Genomic DNA, 26047 nt, shown 5'->3' with positions numbered 1-26047 from the left:
CTTTACAAGTATAGGGTGACATGGAGAAAAATGGTATGGTTAATATGAGAACAATGCAAATCTTGTCTATTTTTAACAATTTCTTTGGGGCCATTATTGTGAATTTACTTTTTCTTAATGTTTTTACACAAATCAAATGAAACACTGCTTTTGAAAGTATGTGTGCCACATTCCATTATAAAAACTCCACTCCCATCTTACCCCTGAGAGCCTACATCCAGAAGCATGACCGTCTGCCTTCCTGGACTGACAAATGCAGAAAACTATTCAGTGTGAGTAGACCATAAAAAGCTAAAGAGATTAGAAAAATATCTAAAGCATACCTTTTTACAAAAATATTGTCTTTTAAGGCATTACTATGGTAACATTTACAAAATTCTTAAAATCAAGTGCCAACAAAATAGCAGGATTTACCATTTCAAGTTCCCACAAATGTTTTATGTGCTAGCTGTGGGAGTTAACAGCCATAAAGCCAAGAACTATGCTTTTAAGTAGGGTTATAAAGGCCTAAAAAGGAATATGCACAGAGTACTCTGAGATGAGAAATAAATGAGTTCTAAGGATGCTTTGAAAAGAGAAATGTCAGAGTTGAGATTAAAAGACCATACCCACTGCACATATTAATGTCTGTTTTCCATATGTAAAAAAAGCTGAGGGGAGAATGTTTTAGAGATTAATTTCATATTTCAATGAATTTAAGTTAATTTCTAAGATTTTGCCTTTAATCACACAAAATTAACTATTTGTATCAATATTTAAGTTGGGGTTTCATCATTTTCACTAGTGGAGAGTAGTAGATGGAATACTAATCTAGCAGTACATGGGATTTGGTGTCAGAGGCCTACAATTGAATCTCAGCTGTCAGAAGCTATGATAATAATAACACTTACATCTCAAGGTGGTTGTGAGATTAAATTATATAATGTATGAAGAAACCTGAAATAGTGCTTGACACAATAACCTAAAAGCATACTAACCTGTATTCCTTTTTTTTTTACTTCCTTTCTCAAATCCTGAGTGTGTTTTTATCAAGAGAAAATAAAGAGAAACTATCCCCTGAAAATAAAAATACTGTAGTTATGAGAGAAATGTAGATCCTATATGGACAAAACAAAAATAGAATACTATGTCACTAAAACAATAAGAATGCAAGACAAACCTTTTGATAATTAAAAAATATAACTAAAATAAAGAATTCAATATATAGTTTAAATATTGATAAAGTTTCCCATCAAGTAAAATCAAAAGACAGAAGTAGAAATAGGAAGATAAAAACAAGAAAATTGGAAGACCAATCCAAGAATCCCAATATTTAACCAGAAAGAGTTTTTTAAAAAATGGTTGCATAGCAATTATCAAAGTGTAATACAACAAATTTTCCCAACACAAATCTTTTTAATGAAAGAGCTTACAGAATGTATAGCAAAGTAAATTTTAAGCACATTCGTTAACACTAAGTCACTTCACCAGAAACTGTAAGAATGACAGGGATAAACAGAAAGAAAATACCAAAAGCTTCAGTGGAACAGGCATGGAAACAAGGGCACATTCAATAGGGAAGGAATCAGAATGCATTTGGACTTCTCAATAATAGCTCAGAATGCTAAAGTAAAATAGGCAATGCCTTAAAAATTTTGAGGGAAATTATCTTCAAGCTAGAATTTTATAGCTAGTCAATTATTCCAATATAAGGATTGACTAAAGTCAGTTCCAGGTTTGCACAGAAGGAAAATTGCACCTCTGGTTTTTTTTCATTTTTAAGGAAGGTACAGGCAGGAAGAAGTGTTTTAGTATGAGAGGGTAAACCAAAAAAAGAGAAACATATGTGATGTAAGAAAAAGTTATCAAAACCAAAACACAGGATGAGAGACTGTTACAGCAGGGTTAAGGTCATCTGTGCCAGATCAGAGGAGGCAGACTGGGGGTGGAGGGGTCTCTGGAAGGAGTCCAAAACAGAGGAAATATCTGAGCATTTAGACAAACCATTCATAGAGATTTTACATAGCTGTTCAAGCCCTTAAGGAAAAAAACAGTGATTAAAACATAACGAAACTAAGCAAATTTTAAAACAAGGCAATCCTCCCCAGGAAAAATGAAGAGTTGTGTAAGAAAGGAGCAACGTTTCAAAGTACAGTACACTACTTGGTTCCACACTGACATTGCAGCACTGCTGACTTAATCAAAATTGATTTGGAATTAATTTGGAATTCTCAACCTCTATAAAAGGGAGTCAATAGGTAAATTTGTTTGGATATATCCAAAAACAGCTGAATAAGCCTATTATTTGGCAATATGGAGGGTAAATATCAAAAGATATAGATGAAAGGATTAGAGATTACTTCTAGGGGAGGAAAGACTTGGATTTCTGGAAAGCAGAAGGCAGACAGAAACAACTGTCTTCAAATATTTGCCCTATAGAGGAGGAATTTGATTGATTCTTACTTCAGAGTGCAGAATGAGAATTGGAAGCAAATGTTTATTTAGTTTTCCTACAAAGAAATGGGCTATATTGTATTATGTATGGCCCCCAACTTTAGGAAGTTTCACTAGGACACAATTGAAGCTTTATGCACTTCAATTGAAAATTGTCTTCAAAGAATTTATGTTTTGTGTAGATAAGAAGGGATAAGAAAGAGAAAACTGCAATTTTAAAGATATGATAAAAAGAGAGGGAAAAACATATCTTAAAAATATTTCAAGAATCACAATAATTTAACTCTTTAGATATATACAGTATTTATGAACTAATGAAAACATATTGCATTATTGTTGTTTACTCAGATGAGAAAAATGCAAATTCTACCTGAATTATGGGGCATCCTTTGACAGAAAGGGATTCTGCTATCCTTTAGTCTTCAAAATTATCAAATAAGTGTCAAAGTTTTATATTGCCTCTTTTACTATGACATCAGGTGTCTAAATGAAACCTTTAAGTTTTCCCCAGACTTTTAAATTTTAGCTTTTGATAAAATTGGTTTTCAAAAAGCATCTGTTGTTTGTTTGTTAGTTAGTTTGTTTGTTTTTTCAGACAAAGTTTCGCTCTCGTTGCCCAGGCTGGAGTTCAATGGCACGATCTCGGCTCACTGCAACCTGTGCCTCCCGAGTTCAAGCGATTCTCCTGCCTCAGCCTCCCAAGTAGCTGGGATTACAGGCGCCCACCACCACGCCCAGATAATTTTTGTATATTTAGTAGAGATAGGGTTTCACTATGCTGACCAGGCTGGTCTTGAACTTCTGACCTCAGGTGATCCACCCACCTCAGCCTCCCAAAGTGCTGGGATTACAGGCATGAGTCACCACGCCTGGCTCAGCATCTGCTTTTTAATACCATAAGCTAAATATCTTTCCAAGTAATGTCTCTTTTAAAAACTTTTCTAGAATTTTTCTAAGCATCAAAAATAAATAAAAATATAAAGAAAAATTTCCTCAATCTGTAAGAAACTGAGTTTTATCCATCATAGTTTTCTCCACATTTTGACTTTAAAAATAACTATGTAAAATTTTCAGATCCTCAGAGTGACACAGAAAACTTTAGAGAGAACATTTAATAAAATACAAAGAAATCTCTTAAGGTACCTCCTCAATGTATACCATAATATTAAATCACCTACTTTACCATATATGAAAAAATGGAATACCTTATTAACACACTAGAAATTTGAATAAAATGATGAAATTATAAATGAGAATGCTAAACTCAATAACGGCAGAAACCAGTTCCATAAATGTTTACTGAATAAAGAAAGGAACCGATGCTATGTAGGAAAAAACCATAGGAGCAAACTTGTATATATAGAGTTAATCAGGCTTACATATGCTTTCTGTATTTCTTCTCAAATTATTTTTATACTTTTTTTACATTACAAAGCTTCAAATTGTCTAACATTTTTGCTCCAGAAACCTAAGATCTGATATACTATTCTACACTTACTCTTCAGTAGAGAGAAAATTCAGTTGCTTGAGCATTTTTATTTAAAGGGTGAAGTTTTACAAAGTTGCAATGTATATGCACAACAAAGACCTTTTAAATATGCAATCTACTTTATCTGAATGGCGCAGAGTTGAATGATCTTTAGTCCCACAAAAATAACCTTGAAAGGAAAGCTACATGTAATAGATCTCTTTTTCAAGATTTCTGTTGTTTTGTTCTGACTCTAACGGGTATCCTGTAGATCAGCAGAGACAAGAAAGTTCTCCTGATTTCACCTAAGATTGACACCTTGCCAATTTTAGACGAGAAATGCTGACAAGGAGACAGGATCCCATTTGAGCCACTATCCGTGAGCCAGCTCCCTGTCACAGAAGAAATGTCCATGAGTGAGGGAGGCATCATGTCTGATTATCTTCCCTATTTCTAGATGTGAAAATTCTCCTAAGGCCCACGAATAAACAATAAAGAGGTTGCCCTTAGATAGATTCTCTAGTTAGCAGAATAGGAAATAATTTTTTTTTTTTTTTTGGAGACAGAGTCTGGCTCTGTCGCCCAGGCTGGAGTTCAGTGGTGCCACCTCACTCACTGCAAGCTCCACCTCCCAGGTTCAAGCCATTCTCCTGCCGCAGCCTCCCAAACAGCTGGGACTACAGGCATGCACAACTACCCCCAGCTAATTTTTTGTATTTTAGTAGAGATGGGTTTTCACCATTTTGGCCAAGAAGGTCTCGATCTTCTGACCTCGTGATCTGCCCGCCTCGGCCTCCCAAAGTGCTGGGATTACAGGCATGAGCCACCGTGCCTGGCCGGTAATAATTTTTTTATTAGTGTATCAGTATAAATTTTCTTTTATTCTTACCTTCTCCTAAAAAGAACAGTCACATCGTTTACACATTATCATTTACACATTATCATTCACACATTTTAATTATCACACTATATTTAATGACATCCCAAACAGAATGATTAATCATTAATGATACAAAATGTCTTCTGATTTTTTCTATCAACTGTTATAGGGTTTGTGTATGATGGGCAAAATCTGCTATAATAGAAGACATGAACTTTCCTAAATTTTTCAATGTTTACACCTTGAAAAGGAAAGAAATAGAAATGGTTCTACTGTGGGCAAATCTTTTTCTGACAATTTTAATGATTATAAGAAAGTAGATCTTGCTTTGGTATTTTAGGTATGTTGTTACTCATATTTCAGAGATATTTTAATTTAGAGTAATTCTTACTATTAATAAATATCACCTTAAAAGAAATATTTGTCTCAAAATAATGTGACAATCATGTTTAAGTATTTCAATAATCTATACTTAATGATTAAACATATCAAATTGATTTTATAAAACTATTTTTTCCTGCAAATTTAATTTCATTGCAAGTTTCTACTGATTTTGAATGGATTCTAACTTCCAGAGGTAGAATTCTTTACCAAACATCAAACTGATATTTAAAACACCTGAATAAGCTAACAATAATGAAACTTGATTGATTGAGAAGAAAATTCATTTCTTCCCTTTTCAGTCCTTCAGGAATCTTTCCCATCCCATATCCCACCACACTCCTAAACACTTTCCTCTGCACTCACAAGATTGTGTGTGCAGAACTAACCACATGTATATTCTTTCGTTTTAACATTTTTTAACCTCCTGTAATAAAAACTCTCTTATGTCCTGATCTAATTGTATTTTTATCCTCCATATCTATTGGTATCTAACACACAGTAACTTCTAGGTAAATATCTACTGAATAAATAAACTTAATAGAAATTCATAAAGATTATAAATTAGGGATTTAACATTTTTTAAAAGGAGAAATAGTGCAGGGAGACTAATCTTTCTTCTCTTAAGTAAACCAGCAGAGTAAAGTAGCAAGTTTTCTCTCCTAAAAAGTTTGCCTTTCAAATAATTTTAAAATAAATCTTTGCTACACACACAAGCCATCCATTCTCTAAACAGAACAGTTTGCTGTTCTCTCCATATTTGTTCACTTTAATCCTCTCAGAATCTCCCATCTATCTACTTAATGCAAAGAAATAGAAACTCGTTTACTGTTGCTACTTCTCAGTAGCTATTCCTGGGATTGGATGACCATAAAAGACTGAAATGAAGAGGTGATACATCCTTCAATACATATATTTAACAGGGTACTTATATCCAGAACAAAAAAATAGCTCCCCTATATCAATAAGATAATGCAGAAAATCCAGCAGAAAAGTGGACAAAAGACTTCCATAGGTGCTTCAGAAAAATATGATATCCCCTGGGAATAAACAATTTAGCCATCAGAGAAATGCAAACTACAACCACAAAGAAATACCACGACACACTCACTAGAATTGCTAAAATTTAAGAGTCTGATAATATCAAGTGTTGACAAGGATTTGGGGCAACTGGAATTCTCGTACAGCCACTTTAGAAAACTGTCATATAGTATGTACTAAAACTAAACTAGTTTACACTAGTTTATACTAGATACACTAAGATCCTGCAATTCAACTCCTGGCTACCTAACCAACAGATATGGATATACATGTTCACCGAAAGACATGTCTGAGAAATGCTCATCACAGCATTGTTTGTAGGTCCCACATTAAAAACAATCCCAAATGTTTGTCAACTGAAGGATAAATATTAATACAAATCATATTAATTCATCTATTCATAGAAGTCATACAAGTTATATACAAGTCATAGAAGTTATATGTTTATACAATACAGTACTAGGATTGCAATGGGAAACTACAATTACACGCAACGTAAATGAGTCTCAAGTACAGTATCCTAACTCTCACAAATTTTCTAAGTTCCATTCAAAAAAGTTCAAAGGCAGGCCAATGAATCTATTATGTTTGATGTCAGAAAAGGGTTACCTTTTGGGAAGATAGTAACTGCAAGGCGGGATGTGGGGGAATTTCTGTGGTGCTGATGTTCTTGGTTTGAGCATTGTCTACATAGGTGTGTTCACTTTGGAAAATTCATTGAACTGGACCATTATGATTTGAAGTTTTGCTGGATGTCTTATTTCCATAAAAGTTTGCTTAAAAAAAAACAACTCCAGTCCAAATTGATTTCTCTCTTATACTAGAGTACAACTTTCTCAAGTAGACTTGTTTCAGATTGTTTGAAATATTATTAGCCTTTTCTACTATATTTGGATTTCTAACTCGAGGAAAAATAATATATACTTACTGGATAAGTGATAACAATAAGCAAAATATATTGAGCCTTTATGTCACAGGCCCTATTTCAACCACTTTTCCTATTCCATTTTATCCTTAAAAAATACCCTCCTTAGTGAGCTACTATTTTCATTCTAAGAAAATGAAATGTTAGAAATGCTAAGTAACTTGGCAAAGGTCACTGAATAAAACAGGAGTCAAACTGAGGCATTCTAATACCACAGCTCTTATTCTTACCTACAAGATCTAGGACAGACTTAATATTTAATATTTCAAGGCTTAGGAATAATATGTCTTCAAACTCTTGGTAAATGAAAGTTCACATTTCTTTTGGTAAAGTCAAGATTATATTCTCTTACATGAGACTATCTAATACAAAATCTTGTTATGCATCATCAGATGGGCCCTTCACACTGCAATGTGTAATCCTAGTGCTCTCAGATTGACTTTTTCGCTCACTGCCCAAACTTTTACTCTCCTCAAGTCCAAACTTCCCTGATCTCAAAATTACCCATCACAGCTTTTCTCAACTTTATTCTGTTCAGATGTTGTCTTATACCTCTTTTACTCCCACCTTCAGATGCCACCCCACCCTTGGGTCAAAAACAGCCCCATCAATCACTCCTCCACTGGCTTCTTCTACTCTACCTACAGACACTTGAGTGCTCTGGGTGAGTAATCCACAAACATCTGATGACTAGCTGCACGAATGGCCCCTGAATCATCCTCGGCTTTTGGAACATTCCCTTCTTGACTTTTCGTCTCTAGTCTGTCACTTTTCAGTTTACTGATATTTTATGATGAGAGTTGTCCACTAATCTTCTCCAGACACAGTTCTGACACCCAGTCCAAAAAAAAAAATCAAGTTTTTCTATACCTATAGAATTTTTAAAATTTCTTAGGCATGATCCTCATTGGTCTTCTTGACATGGCCTTAATTCATATTTCTAACTTTATGCCCACCCCTTGTTCTCACAAACTAGTTTCACAAACTGGCTTGTCATTACAAACAAGTCAAACTGACCTTTTTTTTTTTTTTTTTGAGACGGAGTCTCACTCTGTCGCCCAGGCTGGAGTGCAGTGGAGCAACCTCGGCTCACTGCAAGCTCCGCCTCCCAGGTTCACACCATTCTCCCTCAGCCTCCCGAGTAGCTGGGACTACAGGCGCCCGCCACCACGCCCGGCTAATTTTTTTGGTATTTTTAGTAGAGACGGGGTTTCACCGTGTTAGCCAGGATGGTCTCGATCTCCTGACCTCGTGATCCGACCGCCTTGGCCTCCCAAAGTGCTGGGATTACAGGCGTGAGCCACCACGCCTGGCCAAACTGAACTACTTTTTTCTGGTCTCTATGGTTTTGCTATAGGTGGTCTCCTACCTGGTACCTCTTTTCCCAATCAAAATCCTATCTACCCATCAATCCTTAGACATATACCTTCTCCCCCATAAATCCTTTCACGTTTCTCCAATTAGATGCATATTTTCTGACTTCCTATGACATCCTTTTCTGGCTTGTTATAGTTATTTGCATGTATATTTAATTTTTCCTAGACTGTGAGTCCTTTGAGGAGAGTATGCCATTCTTATTTATCTTGTTTCCCACAATTCTTAACCCAGTGCCTGGTAGATATGGGATCTCAATAATCTTGAGTGGAATGGTAACATGCAATTCTGGCAGTGCAATGGCCATGATTCCCTTCATAACTACTTCTAAGACCTCTGGGTTTCCCTGAGTCACAGCTGCAAAATATCAAAAGCTGTCTAATAGGATCACTTTTCAGTTCAGTTAACTGACACAGAAGGATTTACTATGTGACCTAATAACTGAACTATCAAAAACTTTGCAATATTTCATTTAATTCTTACAAGTAGGTGTATAACATACAATAATGTATAAGAGTTTTAATACATAAAAGGCCATGTTACAACATAATGTGATAACAAAGTACCTTCCTGGATATGTCCTACCACTGGTTAGGAATTGGGTAAATTAGTGTATGAGCTTAAGTACAATCTAGGGGGTGAGGATTACAACCAGGAAGCGGTCAATGGTGGCTATAAAAACAAATTACGTAATTCCAATACTGACTCCAATTTATAAGGTTTGAGAGATCTTATTGAACATATATTCCTCATAAGTATCAGAGTTTCTAAGTCAGTCTTTCAAACGGATATATTGCTCAGAGGTGGCAAGGGTGATTCACTGGAGTGACCAAAACATTATTTTTTAGGACATATACTCATATTTGTTTTATCTAACACTCTAGGAAAATAAGCAAGATTTACTACATGGGGCTATATGTCAGTCTGACATACAACATTTGTAACTCATTAGATTTCCTGACAGAAGGAGACCATCACTCTGTCATCCACTTTCAGTGTACTCACTGCAGCTCATACATGCACACTGAGGAAGATATATGAACTCTGTCATATGTATAACTCAAAATCATCTGTAGTGAGATGAGGAGTGCCAGGAGGAACTGCAACTACAACTGCTGCTGCTGCTGCTGGTGGTTGGTTTATGTTTTAGTTTTAAGCACACAGACTTTTGCTGGTTAAGTTTAAAGTCATAATGATGAATGGGCTCATAAAGATGAATTACCAATTTTTATATTACCAAAAAGAGGTTTGTTCCAAATTTGCTGAATTTTTTTCTATGAGAAAAATGTGATACCTAATATCTAGTCTTTAAGGTGAAGAAAACATTTAGCAGTAGTTGAGAAAGCAACTACTTTTAGAAACTCCTACTCAGGAGAGAACATTTTGAAATGTTTGGAAACGTTTCTCCTGCTAGGTGATTTTGCCCAGGGCATTTGTTTTTTTGAGATGGAGTCTCATTATGTCGCCAGGCTGGAGTGCAATGGCGCTATCTTGGCTCACTGCAACCTCCGCCTCCCAGGTTCAAGCGATTCTCCTGCCTCAGCCTCCTGAGTAGCTGGGATTACAGGCACGCGCCACCACGCCCAGCTAATTTTTGTATTTTTAGTAGAGGCAGGGTTTCACCATGTTGGCCAGGATGGTCTCGATCTTACTGACCTCGTGATCTGCCTGCCTCGGCCTCCCAAAGTGCTGGGATTACAGGCATGAGCCACTGCACCCAGCCTCGCCAAGTGCATATTTTTAAAACTTTGAAGCAAACATTTCAGAAACAATATGCCAATTGTATATTTCTAAAATGTTGAAACAAAAATTTCTAATCTGTTTAAATGGCTTCCGAATATTTCAAAGTTTCATTGAGTTTTAAAGCTTCTTGTTAAAATATTGAACTACAGCTTCTTTTAGTAGTACTTCAAGAACTGAATAACCTGGAAAATAGAAATTTGCGAAGCAAATTTCAATCTTTTTCCAATAATTATTTATACTGGATTTGAAGTCAATTACTGGTATATATCAGGAGCATTCAGTGACAAACTTTGTTATTTGGAGGTATTTTGTGAGGTATATTTTTCAGCTAAAGAAGTTATTGAAACCACATATTGAAATAAACCATATTTTAAAACTGCTATAGCACAGTGTTGAAAGAAAATTTTCAAAACTAACGAAACAGTCTACTACTTTTAAAAAAATTAAATGGTTAGAACAGTTGTGAGAGAAAAGCTACCATTCACAAAATAAAAATTATATTTAACATTAATTATTCAACTTACCCTTTTAAATTTACAATTGTATATCTTCTATAAATCACATAATCATATGTTAGTTTATGTGTGCAATGTATGACTATATAATACATATATATGGGCACATTCTCAAAATGTTCTACTGAGAATGATACATGATCAAAAAATTAAAAATCAAATGACTTAAAAATGTTTATTCCTAACAAGGAATAAACATAAAAACGTTAATGTCTGAGTGATGTGATAATGTAGAAATTAAAGTATGATTTTCTCAAACTATTGGAAGGTAACACACAAAGTTTCTATAACAAAAATTTGGGATATCTAAATGTACTAATATTAAGAATGCTTATATATCTTCTATAAACAGCCTCAATATACAGCACATAGATATTGTAGAACACTGACAACAATTTCTTGAGATGCTTAAACATTCCTGAAGCATTATGCCTGAAAAATAGGAGAACTGCCATGGAAACATGGACAATTTCACTTTCTTTAACATGGAAACATATAGAAAAAAACATGGCCTATAACCATTTCATATTGAGAGTTTTTAGGGTTATTTTATACTGTACATTCCAACTTCACTCAACATTATAACACACACACACAAACACACACACACACACACACAGTCTCCTCTTTTATGATCTCACCAATAATTAGAGTATCCACTTAAATTTTTCCCAGGTCATACATTTCAAATCTGCAGGGCCCAATTTTGTCTTCAAAATTATTTTCAGAACATCATATCTAGGACAAACTATACATCCATCTACATTCTCTTCTTTGGTGACATATGAAATCCACATGTGCAGAAAAGGTAGATGCTGCAATTATGCAAAATATTATTCTTTTATGGTAGGGAATTAGGACACTGCTTATCTCTTGCCAGGTTATGACAGAATAGCCTACTAGTTTAGGCTTTGTAGAAGGAACAATTGCCGAATTATTTTACTGTTAAATACAATCTTCATTACTAATTCTTGGATTATCTCAACCTAGTAAGCCCCAAATATTATGGGTCTTCAGTACGATAAATCACATGGTTGTTACTGAAATGTGTTAGGAATCTCACCCTGCATTCTGGCCACCTGTTTATTAATTACATTCATTACTAAACTGCAAACACCTTCTCCACAGTGCCTGGTTTATTTTTAGTGACCATTACGATGTCTAATATGTAGTAGATACTCATACTTTTGGGGAGAATCAATGAATGTACTTTAGAAAGATACAGTAGGAAACATAATAAATGGAGAAATACTAGTTAAATACTTAATTGTTATGAGAAGTATATTATAAAATTTATTTTTAAAATATATTTCTAACCTGTTTACTATACTTGCGTCTTTTTCAAATTTAAGAAAACAATTACTATGTTTTCACGGAACACTCCACTTTACAAAGTCAACATAAAGAAGTGGCAGTTTCTTGAAACTATTTGCCTACACATTGCCTGGCTCCTGCTGGCCTTAGGAGCAACAGAGGCAGTTTCTTCCTGAGTGCATTTCTCTTAAATGGGAGCTACAGGGGGAGGCAGAGCCCAACACCCTTTGCTCAGACCCTTAGTGCTCTTTTCAAATGGACAAATGTCAGATTTACCGGTGTTTGCTGCTACTACATGCTCATTTCTTCTTCTTCCTCTTCTTCTTCTCCTCCTCCTCCTTTTTTTTTTTTTTTTTTTTTTTTTTGAGATGGGGTCTCGGTCTGTCATGCAGGCTGGAATGCAGTGGCACCATCTCGGCTCATTGCAACTTCCACCTCCCAGGTTCAAGCGATTCTTCTGCTTCAGCCTCCAGAGTAGCTGGGATTACAGGCACATGCCACCACGCCCAGGTAATTTTTGTATTTTTAGTAGAGACGGGGGTTTCACCCTGTTGGCCAGGCTGGTCTCAAACTCCTGGCCTCAAGTGATCCAGCCGCCTCAGCCTCCCAAAGTGCTGGGATTACAGGCATGAGCCACTATGCCCGGCTTACATGATCATTTCTGACAGTGCTTCTATTTGTTGCATTCCATTATATCATATAATAGATTTAGTACAGTATATATTTTTTTCTGCACAATGTTTCAGAAGGACATTTTTTTAAAGAAGAAACACAAAGTGAATGCGCCAGAATTTAGGGTTCAAGTAGCAAGCTTTCATTTCCAAAAAAAAAAAAAAAAAAACTTTCTCTTTTTTTGTGTGAGGAAAAACAATCTTTAAGGCAAAAAATAAAAAAATATATATTCTCTTCACTACTGTTGGATAGTCATCATTCCCAAAGCACACTGAATACCCACTATTTGTTTACCAAATATGATTTCATTCTATGTCAGGAATAAAAACATTCCAAGAAAATAAATAACTTCTAAAATGAAACTTAGTGAGAAAATATAAGTTAAGTAATATGAATTTACTTAAAGAGCATTTGCTAGTTGAATTGTGTTACACGTAATGTCCCTTACTATATATGAATGAGAAAAGTAAAACTTTTACTCACCTTTTAAAGACTACCTTGGTCATAAGCATATCTATTTTTAACTTACTAAATAAATTTGCTTACATCATTAATTTGTATTCATTGTTTATAACATATAAAAAGAAAATTATAAAAATTCACAGTATTTAAAAATTGACTGCTAACAAATAAGTCTTATACTTTTAAATCCCCGTGTTAGTTTCTAACAAGAATATTATGTAAACAATACAGTAGCTTATACATAAACTAAATACAATTATGAAAACATATACTATTCAACAATTAAATGTTTAATAAGAGAAATTAACAGTTTGTTATTTAAGAAAAACACCACCAAAAGAAAGGAGGCATTCCTTATATTAATAATATAAGATCTGTTCAGTGACTCAGAACATTTTAAGTGCAAGGAGTAAAAATACAACATACATATGAATGACATAAAGCACAAAGCCACAATACCCACTAATAAACGGGTTAAAATACAATCATTTCACGCTGACTAATCACCAAAAATGTAGCCATTAAATTAACATAGGTTAAGATTTATTTATTCCTTTTTTTATTACAGCACAAGACTTTCTACAACATGAAGAAAATTTAAATGTATCTTAAAGCTTTCTAATAATATTTTAAATAATTTTACATTTCACATTTCATTTGCTTTAAAATGAAAAATGTTTCTGAGATTTCATGTCACTCACTCATACACACACACACGCATGCATACACACTCTTAATTTTCTACTTAGTTAACAGGATCTGTTGAAGTTAAAGTTACCCATGAAAGAATATTAATCTGATACACTAATAAGCTATTCTGAAGTTTGTCTAATATGCACCAACACTGAAAGAGGTAAAATGTTATATTTGGTATTGACAACAGAACTTCAGATCCCCTAAACCCATTTAATATAAAAGGCTAATTTAACAAATAAATATGCTTCATATAATAAAAGAAATCCAGTCACTCTAATGATATGTAAGTACTTCATACATATAAAAAAGTAAATATGATTGTAAACATTCTATACAAACCTTTATTGTGATTTTTAAAACTTCAATATCTTCAACAACTTATCAAAAAAATAAAAATACTACGTTTCTTCATAGTGCAAAGAATGAATTATTCAATGAACTCCTTTTGGGATATACATGTAATAACACTAAAGAATTCTGCACATCTGTCTTACTATTTGGCAATCTGTGATTATTGTTTTCTTGGTCATTTGTTTTTGTGAGGTTGAAAAGTCATCTATACAGAGGACTTTAATGAGCATTCAGATTTTTCACTTGTGATATAATTTACATACAAAAAATAGCATAACAAAAATATATTGGAATATAGTAGTAGATACATTTACATAAACATTGCATGAATATCACAGTGGACATGTAGAGAAGGTTGATAAACCTTAAAATGTAAAATATCAAAGGATCAAAAACATCTAAAACTGACCTGGAATGAATTATTTGTAATTTTAATATTCTATAAATCTAAGTACCTTTTTATGCTAAACTTAAAAGCATTATAATGTTTATTAAATAGAACAGGGGTCAGCAAACTTTTCCCAGAAAAAGCCAGATAGTAAATATTTCAGGCTTTGTGAGTTACAGAGTTTCTACTGCAACTAATCAATGCTACTGCTGTAGTGCAAAACCAGCCATAGGTAACACATAAACAAATGAGCATGACTGTGTTCCAATAGAACTTATTTAAAAAATAGGCAACAGGCCAGATTTGGTACCTGGACCATAGTTTGCTGACCTCTAAAACAGAGAATCTGACTCACAAACACTTAATTTTAATTGCTTCAGTATCTAGTATAAAGCATGAGACCTAAGTAAATGTTTAATGCTTGATGAATTGAAGTCATGAATGGGTAGGGAAAATAAAACGTCTATGCTCAGAAACAAATGCCATTACAATTCAATCTCATTAGCAGTTAGGATTCTGCTTTCCTAATTGGGAAAAAATTCCAAGAAAGTAATCCATAGTCTTCTTAAGAACTAGGCTTGCAAACTAAAACCAATAAAATGAAAGAAGATGCAACAGAGACATAGTAAGCAGAAAGTAGATTTCCAATCTAAGATAGCTAATAAAAAATATCTTTTTATAGTGAGTTCTTATAGTATTTCAAATCTCCCCAAGTAAACTGTAAACTCCATAGGGATAAGAAATATGTTTCAATTGTCTCTGGATCACAGTGCCTAGGATATAGTAGATGGTCAGTAATGACATTTATTAAATACATATGTGAGTGCTTTCCATGGCAAAATATGTTTTTCATTAGTTCCCACAAGATGATGGTCCTTTGAGGCAGCAATTTCACTTTAAGATCCTCCTATAAAGTTAAAATGTTCTGTTGTTTAATATCATCAGTCACACTTTGACTATAAAGATGAATTTCAGCCTGAACCAGAGCTTGACCTACTCTTCAAGTAACATGACTTGAAACTTGGGTTTACATCTTATTATAAAGATGTTTGGGTAGGGCAAAACCAAACAAGAGCAGGCATCAAGGGTTGGTTATAAAACTGGAGTTATAACTAATTTTCAAATAAAGAACCACATAGCTTTATGAATTTAATTACAAATAGATTATAAACTCAAATCAGTTTTTCACTTAATGGAAATGTACTTGGTCATTCTTGATTTAAAATATCAATGGTAATGAAAATGCCTATTTCAATATAGTTATATATTAATTACTCCTCAAAAAAAGATATTTGAAGGCTACTAAATAATCATTCATGAACAAAGTTTATGAGTTTTGTCTATGGCTCCAATAAAAACCCAGAAAATTAAAATATTCCCAAACCACTAACTCCACAAAGTGGGAGAAATGCGTAATCATATAAATTATTACATAAATTAAACGTTTGCATGACATATGTAAAAAACTGTAAACAAGTTATGTTATGGAAGTAAATTTCTCTACTTTTTTAAACATAATATTTTCACATTTCCAAACAAAATAATAAGTTGGATAATGACAAAAAACAAGTTTTAAAGAATACTATTTGGTCTTTGGAGCAGTTATGGATACCAACAGATGAAAGCCACACATAATTATATGCCTAAACAAGACACAGCCTTAATTTGCCATTTTTACAAGCACAACATCAACATTATATATAAACGTAAATAATATAATAGTCCTGATTAATTGACAGCAAGCCAAACATAAAACGGAGAAAAATATTTCCATTAGAACAGTAGTATGGTTCAAAGTTCACATATTAAAAAATAAATATATAAAAAAACTATTATATATGTTACATTACTTGAAATTAAATAGATTCCTCTTCCAAACTATCAAATTTCAAAACACAAACCAAGAGGGCCAATGATATACTTTAAAAAGAAACTGGAGAAGACAAAGTGTATGCATTCCACAATTTATAAAGAGAATAAATTAAAGCAAAAGAGAAAAAACAAAACAAAACAAAAAAGAATAAGAATATTATCATACCATACATAGCACGGAATACTATGCAGCCGTAATAAGGAATGATATCACGTCCTTTGCGGGGACATGGATAGAATTGGATGCCATTATCCTCAGCAAACTAATACAGGAACAGAAAGCCAAACACTCCATGTTCTCACTTATAAGTGGAAGCTGAATGATGAGAACACATGGCCACATGGTGGGGAACAACACACTGGGGCCTGTTGGGGGAGGAGTGTGGGGGGCAGGGAGAGCATCAGAAAGAATAGCTAGCTAATGGATGCCGTGCTTAATAGCTAGGTGATGGGATAATCTGTGCAGTGAACCACCATGGCACACATTTACCTATGCAGCAAACCTGCACATCTTGCACATGTACCCCTGAATGTAAAATAAAAGTCGAAGAAAAGAAAAACAATGAACTCTCCCTCACTCAGACTCAAACTTTAAAGTATGACATGTTAACAAACAAGAGTGCTATCATACCGATGTCCATGGTTCCTGATGCCATGACACATCAGCAGGGCAAGCATGCATATGACACTGTATTACACTAGGTGGCTTGTTTACGATTTCACAGTTGTGATCTTCTAATATTTGGCCATTGGGAAATTGACATATTACAAGTCTTGATTTTATTCCTCCTCCACATGTTTGTGAACACTAAAAACAAGAATAGGAAAATTCAAAACTGTGGTTTTAAAGAGAATAATGTATTGCTTCATTCAATGTTTAAACATAATTAGTAATTATGTTTACTCTAGTAATTTTAACATAATTAGTTTACTCTAGTAATGTTACTCTAGTAATGGTAGCGTTTAAGTTTATAATTACTTCATAATTATCAACATTTCCCCCTAGACAAAAAAATAAATCAAAGTTTCAATTCCACGACTTTAAAAATTGACCAGATTTTGAGGATTAGTATCATAATATATTTCAGTAAGATATCCAGGACCTATAAGATAATGTTGGCAGGTTAAGCCAGAATCAAAATTTATTTATCTAAGTCATGAGCATTAATTACATAATGTACAATATCCAATCAACAGGTTACTAAGTAACCATGAAAGCTATTAATAATAAGGTACATCTAATTTTATAAACATGAAATGTTCAGTATATATAATATAAAAACAGCAAATAACAAAACAGCTGTATAATGTGAACCAATTTCTAAAACTCATGCAGAACAAAAGCCTGGCAGGAAATATACCAAATCTTGCTAAAAGTTTGTATCTCTATTTGGACATATAATTTGAATTTTCAAAATAAGTGCATGTAAACTCAGAAATAGAAGCACTTTCATTTTGGAAAACAGTAAAACTGTATCTTAAAAATGTGCTTGATATGTATTAACACCTGGTCTGGGTGTACTTTAAAAACATGGTTTCAAACTCCCAATGAACAGAAATTATGTGCTAAAAATCATTAAGCAAAAACATTTGACTAATTAAGTCATTCATTTTATTTATCCAAAGCTAATAGAAATCTTTGCTTCTTATTTATTACCATTCCACATTACGAAGGAGGTTAGTATTAAAAGTGACTTTAAAAAATTATCTTTTTATTTCCAGTGCCTAGAGAGTGCCAGTGCATGAAGCAAGTGCTCAATAACTGACAACTATCTGGCTTAAAGAAAAAGATTTGCCAAATGCATAACTTAGTAATAGGATTAAACATGCTTTATATTTTATTCTAGTTTTCTATTTTTATATCAACCTAATTTTCTAAGAAATTAAGAGAATAAACCAATTTTAGAAAGATACTAGTAATTCAAAGACATATTGCCTAGCATATTAGAGTCTGCTGAAAAATCTAGAATATGCATTTTTTAAATCATGAATGAGTGACCTAAACCATGACAGAACATCTATTAAAAGAACATGGTTTAATCACTCAATTAAAAAAAAAATTAGTCGGGAGAATCACTTGAGGCCAGGAGTTTGAGACCAGCCTGGTCAACATGGTGAAATTCCCATCTTTATTAAAAATAAAAAAAATAGCCAGGCATGGTGGCACACACCTGTAGTCTCAGCTACTCGGGAGGCTGAGGTGGGAAGATCGCTTGAGCCCGGGAGGTGGAGGTTGCAGTGAGTCGAGATCACGACACTGCATTCCAGCCTGGGCAACAGAGTGAGACCCTGTCTCCAAAAACAAAAAAAACAAAAATTCTTTTTCTACATAGTATAGTGAAATCAGATTATTGAACAGTATAAGATGCTTTTTACTTTCAGTCTTCAGAGATGTAATAATCTCACAAGTTTGGAAAATATTATGACTTACTTCTCCCCAATTTCCGTAGTTCCACTGTGGACAAGGCCCTGGACCACAGTGCTGTAACTCTGGAGGCTTGGAGGCTGCATCGCAGTAACTAGCACTTTGTCCATTTTCATCCTGGCAGACCACAGCCCTACGCTGAAGACCTCCAGAACAACTGCTGGAGCACTGACAAGAATAAAACACAAAATATGCACAAACTGCGGATTCCACATCATGAATTTACATGGTAAAAAAAAAAAAATCAGCATTGACTCAATCAAAATCAAACCCTACATTAGAATCTCCTTCATTGGAATCACAATTTGAACTGAGAAAATCTGTCAAAACACTTGAGTTATACTGGGAGCTTCATTAGAATTTGTTGATGAAAAGGTGGGACTTTCAAGTTTGCATTAGGAAACAATTTTCACTTCTATCATAAGTGTTAAGTAAAAAGAAATTAAAGTTTTGAGGTCTCACTAGAAACGAATAAAAGACAGTATTAAATTACTTAACTTTACACTGGTGTTTTTATTTATTTTGTATTATGAATGTTATGTAAAATAGGAACTAAAACTATACCATTTGTAGTTTGTCATGATTTTATACCAGCTTATTGTATTGCTATCATAATAATTTTGGGATTTAGGTTTATTCATAAACATTTATAGCCTTACCCCTTAAAGCATTTTCTTTTGTTTTTATTACAATGAATTCTAATCAGATTGTTTTATAGTACACTCCTCTGTAATCATAATAACACATTAGTGCATAATTCAATAAGAACTCTAGCATTTGTAATGAGCATCAAAGACGCTTAATCTTTTTAATATTTAAACTATTGATCTTGAAATAAATTTAGCATTTAAAGTACTGATGGCATCATATACATACCTGTTAAAAGGATGTAATATAACAAAATTACAGAATTAATATAACTCAATAAAGATGGCTTACTGATCCCCATGGTCCGGTTCTCCACTGGTTTCCTCTGACTGATGGATGGACCACCTGATTTTCATTATCTTCAAGTTTGTGAGTTAATGGCAAATTCGTGCTTAGATAATAGCTTGGCTGCACAGGGGAACTAGGAAAGTGGCTGTGTGCAGTAGGGCAGGCTGCCAGGCTACATTCCTGTTCCATCAAAGGGCGAACTTCAGGATCACAGTAATTCTCATCAATTGGCTGATGGTAGTTCATGCATAAAACTTGTCGAGTTGTTTTTCCATGGCCACAAGAAGCTGAACACTGATCAAAAATTTAGCCAATGGTAATATACAACATTAATTTATATTTAATATCAAATATATTTAAATTTTTCATTTTCTTTTTTTCTCATAAGAATACTTACGGGTGACCAATCCCCTGCTTGCCACTCTCCACAAGGGGTAAAACAGTCCCATATTTCAGCAGGTCGGGGTAAGTGGGCACAATATGATTCATCTGCTATTCTATCAAGAGCATCACGACAGCTTACATAGCGGGCTTGAGTACCTCTTCCACAAGATACGGAGCACTTTTTAAGAAATCAAATTGTATCCAGGCATTATACAGTAGTACCTCACCCATGTCCCTTTTACATAGCTGTTACTCACATTTCTAAGACATCCAGTTTCTTGAGAAATTTTAAATTATTATAGATAATATTACCTGACATCACTTCTGAGTCAAATAAAGATGGGGTAGTGAATATTCCAATCAGTTTAGATCATAAATTTCACAAATAATGTATAGTAATTTCAATAATACATAAATATAATGATTTAAAATAATGCTTAGTTATTTGCTAAAATTAAAGATACTGAAAATATTTTAGGTAAGAGAATCTTATGATATCAATAAAAATAATTTTGATATATAATATCTACTACTATCTAAGTAACAGATAGATATAATTCCATAATTAAAATATTCAGAGAATATATGAAGCTTAAAAATACATATTCTACAAGATTTTAGCAACGTATACTCCACATACGTTAAAGCTTTCAGTGTAGAAAAACAACATGAAAATGTTTGTAGTTCAAATAAAAGCCGATACAGCCTAATACTAAATCTGCTTCTCATAACAACCTGTGACATAAGTATTATTAGTATTCCCATTTTGAAGATTAGAAAATATACTCAGAAAACTTCCATTTCTTGTCCAGAGACACAGAGCTCTTGAAAGGCAAAGGACTTAGCCATTAATTCCTAATTCTAAACCCTATACTTCTTTGATGCCATCAAAATACCTGAGAATAAATGTATACATTAATTTGTGAAATCTCTAGCAACCATTTTGTTGATGTCTAAAAGCTGCCATAATAGAAACACTGTATCTATTAAAGAAATTCACTTACTGGGGTCCAAGAACCATGTCGCCATTGTGCCATCTTTTTTATGAGAACAGTTGGTAATAAAGCGGTCTCAAGTTTAGAAATAAATGAGCAAGGTGTAAGTACACAGCTCTGTTCAGTTAGTGTTATTACTAGTCAGATACTGTAAATAGTATAAAGACAAACTATCTTGTATATTTCTTTTTTTTTTTTTTTGAGACAGATTCTCACTCTGTCACCCATGCTGGAGTGCAGTGGCCAATCTCAGCTTACCGCAATCTCTGCTCATTGATACCTCCACGTCCCAGACTCAAGCAATCCTCCCACCTCAGCCTCCCGAGTAGCTGGGACCACAGGTGTGTGTCACCACATCCAGCTAAATTTCACTATGTTGCTCAGGCTGGTCTTGAACATCTGAGCTCAAGCAATCCGCCCACCTCAGTTGCCCAGAGTGCTGGTATTACAGGCATGAGACACTGTGTGCCTGGCCTGTCTTATAAATTTCTGACAGCTTTGATAATAGTTATTTACAAAATGATGAAATAAATTTAAGCACTTTTAAATTTTGTAAAGTCTTAGATTACAAAGCTTTACTAACACAATATTTTAATAGTTCCAAGCCTCATGTGTTTAATGTACCTCACTCCATTCACTAGCAGCCCAACTGGGACAGGAAAATTCATTGCAATTCTCTCTCGTCACTCGGGACAGTTCTTGGCATTCATTGTCAGCAAGACGATGGCCAAAGTTATTCATACAATAAGATTCTCGAGACCTTTCCCCTCCTCCACAACTCCTGGAACACTGATTAAAAAAAAAAAAGTGGTAACTAATGGAAAAAAATCAGATTTTCAACAAAATTATACTTCAGAGTAACATAAATACGTAATTAGAAAGAAAGGGGAAACTTTTTTTAAGCAATCATTTTTATTGTACCTGAGACCATTCTGAATAATGCCATCTTGTGAAGACACAGTTACCATGGCATAGTTCTCGGGTAGGAGGTTTAAGCTGGTCACCACAGTAGTGGTCATCAACTTGAACAGTCTGTCCTTCATGAATGGAATACTTCATGCAATGGATGTCCAAGGTTCTATATCCTTGACCACATTGGGATGAACATTCACTTTTGCCAATAACATGCCACCTTGAAAAAAGATGTTACTATACTTAGGAGGTATATTACATAATTTAAAAACAGATTCAGAGACACTCATGCATTCAGTTTTTAAAATCCTAAAAGTTGATAAACAAACCACCAAAAAACAAAACCAGTCTGCAGCCAGGAAGCCAGCATTATACTACCGACCTCATGCCAGCACTTGGTGGTAGCTTTGGAGGTGTGTCCAAGGAACCCCAAGCTTCCTCAAAAACCTCTGAAAACAACTGGTTTAGATTATGATTACCCAATTACTTAGTGGCAGATTTAAGATAATAACTGAACATATCTGACTGCCAATCAGATAGTTTCTCCCCATGCAATCCTCTATAAGTATTTCGATTTTATGACCAGGGAACATCTAGGAATTTGACTACATCAATAAAAATAAAGCATTTAAAAAGTTAACTAGTTTTTGTAAAGTACACTACACTTTCTCATTCATTCCTGTAATCTATATTTAGACATGTTTCCAGGTAAAACATGTTTTCCACAAGTAAAAATGTTAGTTATAGCCAAATTATCCCAATTGTAGTCTAGCATTCATCAATGTGAGGGCACCAGTATAACAAAACACAGAATTCACGGAATTCATTTCCGTCCCTAATAGCATCTCAAGAATTTCACTGTGCTTCCTTTTACTACTATGTAGTGGATGCAACTTATATAGGCAGTTCTACTACTGTGCTTCTGCTATGTCTTCAACCAACATCATAAATATATAGAAATTCTCATCAAGTGAAAGAGGTTCTGGCCATACCTGAATGTTAAATGGCACCTGCTACAATGCTAAAAATAAAGGTATAAATATGATAGATGGACTCATTGTATACCATGTCACTACAAGACCAATCACACACACACACATGCACACACAAACACACACACACACACACAAACCAAATAACAAGAAATTTAAATTAGAAGTATAAACTTGCTGTCATGATCTAGGATCAATTTCCCTAAAGTTTAATGGACAAAATACTGATAGAATGTCAAGGAAATCAATCAATTTGATTTCTCCAAACTTCAGAAGTTTACTGGTTCATTAATTCAGTGGAAAGTAAAGAATCATGCTAAAAAATTTATTGTTTCAGATCTTTAAACCATCCATTTTCAGATAACAGTTTACTTGTATTTATTTTACAGACAAAATTACAATCTTTTTCTACACAAAATATTGAGGCCTATATACTGGTATTCAGAAAATACTATGAATGAAAATTCAAATCAATTATGTACTGAGTTTTACCATAAAATAGTGAGCCTGAAATTTTTTCATGGCATGGCAGATGATGAGTAATAATTGCATGTCCACGCTGTGTCAGTCACTGTGTTAGACATTTTAATCTTAGCTCACTTATTAATCTGATTATATTACATATTATTTCTCTTTTACCTTAGTTCACAGTCTGTATTGCAACTTTGAGTAACAAATGATGGAAGTGGCAAGTGGTCACATTCTTTATCAGACACAACACTATGATCACTCTTATGTATGCAAGTTATGTTTCTTCGCTGAAGACCTTGGCCAAAGTCAAATGAAAATAAAAAATGAAAGAAAAATTCACAGTTAGATGTTCCATAATTATGTAATTCTGCTAATAGCTTAAAGGAGCCAGCTAAGCAAGTAAAAATTTCCAATGCAACATACAGGATATACTAGTATATTAATCTAGTGAGGAATGACTTTTTATAATAAGTAAGCTGAATCCTGAATGACTGAAAGTTTGCTTAATGAAGAGATGTACAGAAGATGGGACAGGCATTGGAGTAAAATGAAATTCACTATAGTGGGATAGAGTGGTTGTTGGTGAATAATTGAGTAGCTAAGGACAGCACTGTTGCTATACAGTACACTATATTACTGTCATCCATCAGCTACCTCAGCTACCTCCCATTTTCCCATAAGAGGATTGCACTCTCTATTGCTGCAATGTTATAGTAACTTCCTGTAGGGGAAGAACTCTTTCCTGTTGATTGGCATCAGGCTTTTTATCAACCGACTGAAAAGGAATGTGACCTATTCCAGTCCCACCCAGCTCTCTTTCCTTTTTCCCTCTGCCTCCAGAACATCATTTCCCAGATACAGCTGATCTTTCAGCCTGGAATCATGGGGAAAAAAAGGCATAGACAGGCAATAAAAAGATCAGTGTCTGTCACCAGTTGTGGGGGAAGGAAGGAAGAATAAATAGATGAAGCACAAGAGATTTGTAGAGCAGTGAAACTACTATGTATGATATTATATTGGTGAATACATGCCACTATACGTTTGTCAAACCATAGAATTTACAACACAAATAGTAAACTCTAATGTAAACTATGGACTTTAGTTAATAATAATGCATCAAAATTGGCTCATCAATTGCACAAATGTGCCACATTAATGCAAGATGTTAATAATAGAGGAGTGTGGAGGAGAATGGCAGAGGGAAGAAAGATGAATATGCAAACTTTCTGTACTTTCTACTCAATTTTTCAGTAAACCTAAAACTTCTCTAAAAAAATAAAGTCTAGGCCGGGCGTGTTGGCTCACACCTGTAATCTCAGCACTTTGGGAAGCTGAGGCGGGCGGATCACGAGGTCAGGAGATCAAGACCATCCTGGCTAACAAGGTGAAACCCCGTCTCTATTAAAAATACAGAAATTAGCCAGGCGTGGTGGTGGGTGCCTGTAGTCCCAGCTACTCGGGAGGCTGAGACAGGAGAATGGTGGGTGAACCCAGGAGGCAGAGCTTGCAGTGAGCCGAGATCGCACCACTGCACTCCAGCCTGGGCGACAGAGTGAGACTTCATTTCTAAAAAAAAAAAAAAAACAAAAAAATAAAAATAAAATTAAAAAATAAAGTCTATAAAAAAAAAAACATGGATACAGATACCAAGTTGGAGTAGACCCATAGCCAATTAGCAGCCAAAACATGACATGAGCAATAAATAAACCTTTATTGTTCCAAGCCATTAAGATTTGGTGGTTTGCATGCAGGATAACTACAGCAAAAGCAAACTAAGAGAAGTGGTCATAACTGACCAGAGTCATTTGAACTTTATGCTTTCTGCAATGAGGAGACAGTAAAGAGTTTAAGCAGTCAGTGACATGAACAAATTTCTGTTTTATCAAAGTTCAACTTTGTGCTTCCAGTTAACTAAACATGATTATATATGTTATCTCTGCTCCTTTCTCAGTATCTTTTGAAATGACTATGAGAAATTCTGAAAGCACATAAACGTAAAAGAACAAAAAAAGGAAAAGAAAAAAAAAACAGCAAGGAAATGAAATTTTGAATATGAAAAGTAGATGGAAATAACTATTTAACAGAGCCAAGGAAGTTGGAACCTAAGCCTGCAAAGTGGGAAAGTAAATAAGCAACAAATCATTCATGACATAGAACCCAAGAGAGGCCCAGGAATGGAAAACACCAGGTTCCTCTGACAGGGCGAATGTGTGAGGGGTAGGCCTAAAATAATAAAGAATTAATTGAAAAGTATTTTAAAAGAATGGTTAGACCACTAGCTTCCTAGTTGAGAAAAGCACTATCCAATGAAAACAGAATGTGAACCACATCTGGAACTTTATATTTTCTAGTAGTCACGTTAAAAAAAAAAGTTAAATTAATTTTAATAACCTTTATGTTTAGCCCCAAATATTTAA

General features: G+C 34.2%; 1 protein-coding gene across 1 annotated transcript in view; it reads right to left on the bottom strand.

Annotated features, from left to right (window-relative positions):
* The window catches only part of ADAMTS20 (ADAM metallopeptidase with thrombospondin type 1 motif 20), a 191725-nt gene that overhangs the window by 54474 nt on the left and 111204 nt on the right, over positions 1–26047 (bottom strand). Inside the window, exons 19-25 of the mRNA XM_055095736.2 lie at positions 23799–23925; positions 22177–22387; positions 21880–22044; positions 20274–20438; positions 19880–20170; positions 18947–19108; positions 17147–17323 (exon numbers count right to left, since the gene is read on the bottom strand). Coding sequence (XP_054951711.1) covers positions 17147–17323; positions 18947–19108; positions 19880–20170; positions 20274–20438; positions 21880–22044; positions 22177–22387; positions 23799–23925 — 1298 coding nt within the window. The remainder of the gene's footprint in view (positions 1–17146; positions 17324–18946; positions 19109–19879; positions 20171–20273; positions 20439–21879; positions 22045–22176; positions 22388–23798; positions 23926–26047) is intronic.

The sequence above is a fragment of the Pan paniscus genome, chromosome 10, assembly GCF_029289425.2.
Source record: "Pan paniscus chromosome 10, NHGRI_mPanPan1-v2.0_pri, whole genome shotgun sequence".
Lineage (NCBI taxonomy): Eukaryota > Metazoa > Chordata > Mammalia > Primates > Hominidae > Pan > Pan paniscus.
This window is presented reverse-complemented; position numbering and strand designations above follow the sequence as displayed.